Genomic DNA, 8,503 nt, shown 5'->3' with positions numbered 1-8,503 from the left:
CTCAGATTCCGAACCTAGATAATGGTCCCATCAATCTCACATCCATTAGGTCAAATCCCCACTTACTCATCATCCCATTCATTTTTCACGGTCACAATCTTCACAATTTCAGCTTCAACTTATTTTAACCATTATTTTTATCGTTGCGTTCAGGGAATAGTCCCAAAAAAAACTCCTCAATATCCTCAAGAATGTAATTCTTGCTCTTGAATTTCTCTATTTCTTTTCGTAGAAAATTGAAGTTGGTCAGTTATATGATTTGGAATTAAGATTTGATGTTCGACAATTGCCTGTTTCGTTTATTTTGATTTGATCGCTTTTACTGTAACGACACTGAACATTGAGTTTGCAAGCGTGTGATTTTTTTTCTCGTGTTCTTGCAGGTTCGAGGAAAGAAGTGTTTGGTCATTAATCCGAAGCTCGGGGACTCTATCTCACTTATTATACAGACATCCATTCTCAAGGCTCTTTTCTTGCCCTTAGTAAGTTGCTGGGTTTATCCCACCTCCCCTCCAACCACCACCATTGGACGAAGATCCTTTGACCCAACTTTTGAAACATGAAGAATACTCTTGGGAAGAACCATTCCTATCTGACCACAAACAATTTCCTCACCTCACGGACCAAGTTCGACGAACCCAAACCCTAACCCCTCTCTTTTAACCTCTGCCAAAGAATTCCCACGTAGTTTATATTTTTTTTTTTCAATTTTAACCTCACATAGCCACACAGTCAGATAAACTGGATACATCATTAAGTTTTCTCCAGGGTGGCAGCTGCACCGTTAGAAATTTGACGTTGTAACAAAAAAGGATTAACTCGACCAATTTTTCAAAAGTTGGGATTGTTTTAAACTTTTTAAAAAAGGTAGGACGATTCTGAACATTTCCCTTCTTTCGAGGGACCAAAAGAGATATTAAGCCTTTTTTTTTATTAATAGTGGCATCTTGCACGAGGGTATGAAAAAGTTTGAAGGCCAAAAACTTGTTATGAATATTGATAAATGTATCAAATCATACAAGTAACAAGATTGATCCGTGATTAAAGAAGTTAGTTCTCCTATACATTCTTAGCACTAGAAAAAGAATAATGATGAATACCCTCGACCTCCAAAATGAGACTATACTTTCTCTCCCTTTAGATCAAATTTCCTCTTTCAAAAAGCTAAATTTTTTAATTGGGTAAAGTTTTCTATTTGTAAATTTCTCAAAACGCACAACTCATTGAACGAGTTAAATAATACTTATTGGACGACTAGATTGACTCGTTGATTGAACTAAATCGAATTAGATTGAGTCTGAAATTTATACTTAATTTTGTAATTGAAATAATCTATTAATAACTAAATTTATCATATTCTTTAATATTATTTGTAAAATTATAAATTAAATACTTATATTTTCTAATTTATTAAATAAAACCTTAATTATCTAAAAGATAATAAATAAAATATCAATAAGATAAAAACTAAACATAATAAAAACATGATCATGTTAAAGTGAGTTCTTATAAAATTAAATTCAACATTGAAAATTATATTTATAGTATAATTTCTTAACATCTTGTGCTCTTATTAAATAAGATATGACAATTAATTTCATTGTACTTTTGTGTGTTCATGGAAATATAGGTTAATATTATTATTTTCGTTTATACAAAAGGTTAACAGAAATTCATGTTATTTAAATTGAGTAAAGTCTTTTATGTAGAAGAAAGTGATCAAATAAGTTTTCAAAATTTTATGAGTAGTTAGATCTAGATTGCTTGAAAGTATACTTTCAGGTTAGGAATCAATTTTAAAAACCCATTGCTTAAGTTCATAATAGAAACTTCATATTTACAACAATAAAAAAATGTTATCATCATTTCAAAGTTTTAAAAAAAAATTATAAGTATTTTCTTTTTGTATCTTACTCTTTTTTGTCTGTTTTATTATACTTGAATTTATCAAACAATTAGAAATGCTAAAAAAGATAGTAAGAATTAATAATGAGAAAATGGGAATGTATAAATTATATTATGATGAAATTTTTTTAAAGTATTTTAAAAGTTAAAACGTATACCTTTATTTATGATAATTGGTTTATATATATATATATATATATATATATATATATATATATATATATTTATTTATTTATTTATGTACAAATTAATTGGTAGAAGTAAGTAATTGTGGATCAATTATTCATAAATTTGGTATAAGTTTCTTACTTTAATTTAATTTATTCTTATTTTGTAGAGAGCAAAACTTGAAAATAGAAAAAAAATGAGAATGTGATATAATTTGACAACCAAGTTCTTCAAACATCCCATAGACAAAGATCAATATTACAGTTATATTAATTCTTTTATTAAATATTATTATTTATGTTTTACTTATTTAATTTGACCAGTGGCATAGTAATATTGATTTTATTTTTAAGAAATAAATTGGATTAAACTTAAATAGTATATTTTGTATTAGTATCTAAGCATAAACTTAACACTTTTACCTGTGTGGGCCCCTCCTCTGTCATTGCATTCGTGTCGTCTCCACTGACAAACGACGAAAGGCTGTGGTCGACGAGCTTGGCAAAACCCTAGACACGAAAATCAGAAGGTTCCGATCATTCTTTTCATCTGTCAATTCTCTCATCTTATTTCTTCAATTGTCAATTTCTTAGGGGAATCGCCGAAGAGAACTTGCGCATCCTTTGTTTTTTCTTGCAATTGTTGTTCGTCACCAGATCACCCGTGCTTCCGTTTCTCGCTGGGCTTGGTATTTTACTGTAATTACCTAAGACTTAACTGTGTTTGAACATGTTTTGTTTGCTTTATACAATTGAAGATGCAACTGTGTTTGAATGTGTAAATGCTCTATTTGATTTATAAAAATAAATAAATATAAATTTAAGGCGGGTATAGGCTCTACCTGTTGTGTCAATGTCAAGTTAGTTTATACTATGCTTTTAGTCCTCTTGTTGAAGTGTCAAGTTCGGATTCAATTACATTTTGTATTATATTTTTTCAGGCTATTAAATTTTTACATTGATAAGCAAGCTGTACCAGGTAGAGTATAGTCCATATCCTTTTCAAACCTTTCTCCTGGACGAGAACCATTCTAACTAATGCTGCATTTGGATATTCATGAATGAAATTAGTGTGGAAATTGCGTTTTCCTTCTAGTTATTCTTCTTCTTCTTCTTAAATGCATGATACTTTTACTTAATAGGGCACGCAACCTTGGTGTTCATTCATATATTTCACTGTAGTTTAAATCTTTTGTTTAATTTGTTAATTACCAGAGGATTTGTAGTTAAGCTCTTAGCGGTGTGTTATAAGGCAATATTTGTCTGTTCTATATAATAAGTTAATACTTACCAGTTATGGGTGTTTTATACAAAACCACTGATCTCATACCTTACTTTCCTGAATACACGGCTTTATAATCATACCTAGTCTCGCACCAAATTCAATCACTGATATTTAAGTCAGGACATTAGGTAATGCTGGCAGCAATAATATTATTTCAAATAATAGACAGGGATGGATTCCAAGTTGCAATACATCCAATTATTTTTCCTTGTTCAGACTCAAGTCATGTTTATAACATTGAATTTCCACACTGATTTTGTCTTGACTTAAAACGAGTTTCGAAAATAAGTACTGATCTAGCCATGCCCTGCAGTCTCTCCTCCCCTCTAAATTAAAGGCTTTGTCATTATTATATGAATTTAATTAAGTAATTTAATACATTTCTTGATTGTTGAATGTCAAAGATAATTTTTTATTCATATATAGAAAAATGAACTATATATATATGTAAACACTTGTTTGTATACTGACTTTTTCTTCAAGTAGGTTTGATAATGACCAATATCATGGTTTTATTATTCAATAATTTGGTTATGTGAAAAACTTCAATGGCTCATTGGCAAAGGGTAGGAACACGAATATGGAATTCTTGTCAGAGTCAAGATCAAATGGGAAGAATTGATGTTCAATGGTTCTAAGATATAGAAATTAAGTCTATTGGATGGTATGGTTTTTTTATATACATAATTGGGATGGTGAAGGCTTGTAGTTTTCATAATTAGAAAAATAACCTAGATTTTAGAATTGTGGATGTGATGTTTGAATGACTTGTGAAACTTTTTGTTTTAATCGGATATAAATTTTTCAGTTATGATGTGCCCAAAAACATATATGTTTAGTACCACTAGACCAATATATCTGTGGTGCAGAGACAGATATTTAAAACCAATTCAGTTTAAGAACTTATTCTAAAATCAGTTTAGTTTTAAAAATTATTCTAAAATAGTTTATTTATTAACTCTTATTGAAAGAATGGAACTTGAGATCCTCACCTTTGGTGTGACTTGTATTTAGATATGAGAAAAGATCAGTGAGTTGCTGCCCTCACCTGATGTGTGTGTGTGTGTGTATATATGTATATTTGTGTGAGTACGTGTGTATTTATCTATGTATGTATGTGTAGATAGAAGAGTACAATACAAGGAAAAGTTATATCCTATAACACTCAACCCTTGGGTTAGGTACATACACCCAAAAAAACAACTTTATGAAAGTAGTACAATACAATAACGATCATAATTTTAGCACTCCTCTTTATATTGGGTGAAAGTAGTACATACACCCAACAGGGAACATATAAACTGCATTGCTGGCCCTCTCAAGGACTTGGATATAAAATTTGTAAGTTGGTTAGAGTTGATAAATTCAGTACCGAGCTCCTTGGACAATAGTGTTTCTTTGACAAATTGATAATCAATCTCTGTGTTTGCTCCTCTCCTGAAACACAAGATTGTAGGCAATATAAAGGGTTGTATGATTATCATAATACAACTTCACTACTCAACATCAAATTTGAGCACGTGGAGGAGTTGTTTCACAAGTGGCCATAGCCATACATCTTTATTCAAATTCTGAGCTGGATTAGACAACAACATTTTTGTTTCTTGCTCTTCGAGGAGTAAATATTCCCTCCAATGAGTACACAACCTGTGGTGGGTCTCTTGTTGATGAGACAACCAACCCAATTTGCATAACAATATCCTATAACTTAAGTATTTACCTTGCCCTCATAGAGAGTCTTGTCTTGGAACCTTTTTTTATATATGACAATTTGAATTATAACATTCCCATGTGAGGATTCTGCATGAATTGAACAATATCTTTGATTGCATAGGAAATATTATGTCTTGTAATAGTGAGACAAATGAGTTTTCCCATCAGCCTTAGATAGCTTTGGATCTGAAAAAATTCACCATGGTCCACCATCAACTTTTGATTTGGATCCGTATGACCATCACCAGGCTTTCAATTTGCTATCTCTATCTCCTCTTGAATGTCAATAGCATATTTTCTTACAAAATAACGACACCTTCCTCGGTTTGAATCACTTCAATACCCAAAAAGTATTTCAGATAATCAAGATTGTTGGTCCTCTCTTTCTAGAACGCTATTGAAGTCTCCATTTCTTTGCTACTAGATTCCATCTCAGTTTGCGCATCTTGCTTCATGGAAGTCAATCTTTTGAAGATGTGACTAACAGCTATTTTCGAATCATTTTACCAAAGCCGTCGCAAATGATTCCCAGTCTAAATCTGTGTTGTCTTGGCGCCAATTATAGAACTGAAGCATTGTCGCACCCTCTGTGCTCATAAAAGTATTTTGCAGCTTACTGAATGAAGGAGTGTCTTGCACCTCAGAAATTTTCAGCCCAAGCAATCCAACCAATTGGATCTCACAAAGGCTGGAAGTTTCCCCATGGTCCAAATTTGTGTTTCCTCCATCTCTAATAGGGCTCTTCTTCGAAGACCTGGCTGGTCTGACCAATTTGTTAAGAACCAAGAATTGAGAAAAGAAGAAAAGAAAGATTTTTATTGAATTGAATGAAAAGAATAATAAATACAAGAGCACTCGTCTAAGGGTTTTCCCAAATAGCTAGTCGATAAAATTAACATCTTTCTCTCTCCGCTCCCTCGCCATGTTTGTTATAGCAATGTGTTCCTTTTTTCCATATATGTATTTATGTAATTACAATTTGCAAGTATAAGCACAAGCCTTATTGGTTATGAAATTGATCATATCTACAACATTGATTTTCTCCTTAATTCTGCAGTGAAGATGTGACCGTAGCTCTGACTGAAACCTTGAAGCTACCTCTGATGGGCGAATGCAATGGCTACAGCTTCTCTATCGGGTCTTCATTTGGTGTCTTTTTGAGTGCAATTTTTGTTGTCTCCTTGATTTTGGTCCGTCTCATTTATGTTATATATCACAGTAGCAGGCCTTTGAGTAAAAGGGGTTCAAAACCTGTCAGTACCCTTATTATTTTAGGATCAGGTGTTAACTTACTTTCCCTTCTTTTCCATCCAAATTAAAACATTTCATGACATTACCTAATTTTTAGGTTTATTTGCTGTAGGTGGTCATACTGCTGAGATGATTAATCTATTGGCAGTGCTGCAGAAAGATCGGTTTAATCCAAGATTCTACGTCGCTGCTGCTACTGATAATATGAGTCTTCAAAAAGCTCAAATGTTGGAAAACTCCCAGTCTTCTGAGGTTTTCATTTTTACTGTGTCAAGAAGTACCTTTTATTCAGAGAACTTTAATTTTCTTTTCTACAATATAAAATCGGATAGTGTGTCACGCGGTCTCTTTTTTGCTATATATTGATAAAAAATTATGTGTTTTAATTGCTGTCTGTAGTGATTGGTTCTCAACATGTTATGTCGTATGTTTTTAGGAAATAATGTAACTATTTTTGTTTGGGGATAGTATATTGGCTGAAGTCCTGTATAATTGGATGTTAATTATTGTTGTCAGACAACTAGAAACGTGACTACTGTTGTTTGCAATAGGTGCACCCAAAGCAATACTGCAAACTCGCGTATAGGTTTTTTGCAAGAGGCATCTGGGAATGTAATAGTAGCTTATGAACGAGAAGTTTGTAGTCTTTAATAGGTGCTACATTTATTTTTTGGTTTATTTCTTCTTGAAACTTTTGCAGTTCCAGACTCTCGGACCGGAAATAGAAAATATTTATTTATCTAACTTCTATTTTCTATTTTCTTCTACTGACATACTGGCAATATGTTAATTTTTATTTGCGCTTGATGGGTTTTGAATGTCACTTCTGCTTCTTGGTGGTTTACAAATTCTTATCAGAAATAAATTTTACTGCAGAATGCCACAGGGGTCACCGATACTGCACAGTTCATGAAGATATACCGGAGTAGGGAAGTTGGTCAATCGTATATAACCTCAGTTTGGACTACATTAATTGCACTGGTGCATGCGTTATGGCTAATGATTAAAATTAGACCTGAAGTGGTACCGTGCCATTCATAATTTGCTTCTATTACTTTTTACTCTGTTTCAATTTGACGTAATTTTGTGTGCTACTTAATCCAGATACTTTGCAATGGACCTGGAACTTGCATTCCCCTCTGTGCAATTGCATTCATATTTAAGGTTCTTATTCCCCCTTCATTATTGTTATATTAATTTACTGTCTACTTCATTTGATAGTTTGTGCCACTGAAACCGCCCAAACTTCTGTGCAGGTACTGGGAATCAGATGGTCATCGATTTTCTATGTTGAGAGTATTGCAAGAGTGAGAAGGCTCTCCTTGAGTGGCTTGCTCCTGTACAAGTTGCGGATGGCTGATCAACTTTTTGTTCAGTGGCCGCAGCTGCAACGGCAATATCCTCGAGTAATCTATGTTGGTAGACTCATGTAACCAACTGATTTCTTTGATTGTCGTATTGTTTATATACAAGTTCTCTCTGCATTTGCCAAGTGTTTTTATAGGTTAAATTATTACTATTCTTTGTTTTTCAAAAGGAAAAAGGAAGATAAGAAAATTAAGATTATTCAAAGAGATATGGAATACATATAATTTTCGGGATGTGAAAGCGTTTCTCGATAACCACAAATTACCAAACTTTTAAAGACATTTTTACTTTGTAGTAGTTTCATTTAAAGCAATGTACCTTTTTTAAGAGAAAAACAGAAACAAGGGCCGAGTGCAAACCAGTTCTTTTAGCTTACACATCTATATCAATATATATGGTTATTTTGGTGCGGCTATGATTTTTGGTGCAGATATTATAACATGGCTTGAAAGCAATGGATACTAGAGCAATAGAATGATTACAATCATGAGATAGCTAGAATTGTATGGTTTACAAAGCAGAAGTTTTATGGTCACTGCTGTTTCTGTTTGGTTTTGTTTCTACTGCAAGTTACACCTTATCCCGTGTTATAAAATAATTAAACAATAATAAAAATAAAAGGAGTTATTGTTATTGACATTCCAAAAAACTGAAGACGAATGAGCAGCAGTTGGAAACTGTAGTAGTAATAGTCCTCTGCAATTGACATTTTAAAATAATTTATTAGAACATGAGTTAAAATGTGCTAATTAAGTCGATAAATGAATTAAGGGCATTGGTTAACTAAACAAAACGATTTTCGTTTTATAACTCA

General features: G+C 32.5%; 1 protein-coding gene across 10 annotated transcripts; it reads left to right on the top strand.

Moving 5' to 3' along the window:
- The first annotated feature begins 2,477 nt into the window (after nucleotides 1–2,477).
- On the top strand, nucleotides 2,478–7,813 carry LOC108322476 (uncharacterized). Of its 10 annotated transcripts, XM_052869184.1 has the most exons (8): nucleotides 2,489–2,771; nucleotides 3,014–3,051; nucleotides 6,128–6,208; nucleotides 6,290–6,351; nucleotides 6,434–6,573; nucleotides 7,198–7,344; nucleotides 7,426–7,485; nucleotides 7,578–7,813. In XM_052869184.1, the coding sequence occupies exons 3-8, from the start codon at nucleotides 6,174–6,176 to the stop codon at nucleotides 7,752–7,754; spliced, it is 621 nt and encodes a 206-aa protein (XP_052725144.1). In that variant the 5' UTR covers nucleotides 2,489–2,771; nucleotides 3,014–3,051; nucleotides 6,128–6,173; the 3' UTR covers nucleotides 7,755–7,813. The 10 variants fall into 10 exon arrangements, with proteins under 10 accessions (XP_052725142.1, XP_017410072.1, XP_052725144.1 ...); XM_052869182.1 differs by lacking the exon at nucleotides 3,014–3,051 and having other exon boundaries at nucleotides 2,478–2,602; nucleotides 2,667–2,761; nucleotides 6,128–6,351; XM_017554583.2 differs by lacking the exon at nucleotides 3,014–3,051 and having other exon boundaries at nucleotides 2,478–2,602; nucleotides 2,667–2,771; nucleotides 6,128–6,351.
- Nucleotides 7,814–8,503: the final 690 nt, after the last annotated feature.

The sequence above is a fragment of the Vigna angularis genome, chromosome 10 (genome assembly GCF_016808095.1).
Source record: "Vigna angularis cultivar LongXiaoDou No.4 chromosome 10, ASM1680809v1, whole genome shotgun sequence".
NCBI classification, from domain to species: Eukaryota; Viridiplantae; Streptophyta; class Magnoliopsida; order Fabales; family Fabaceae; genus Vigna; species Vigna angularis.
The sequence above is the reverse complement of the archived record's forward strand: the minus strand, read 5'-3'. Positions and strand labels throughout refer to the sequence as shown.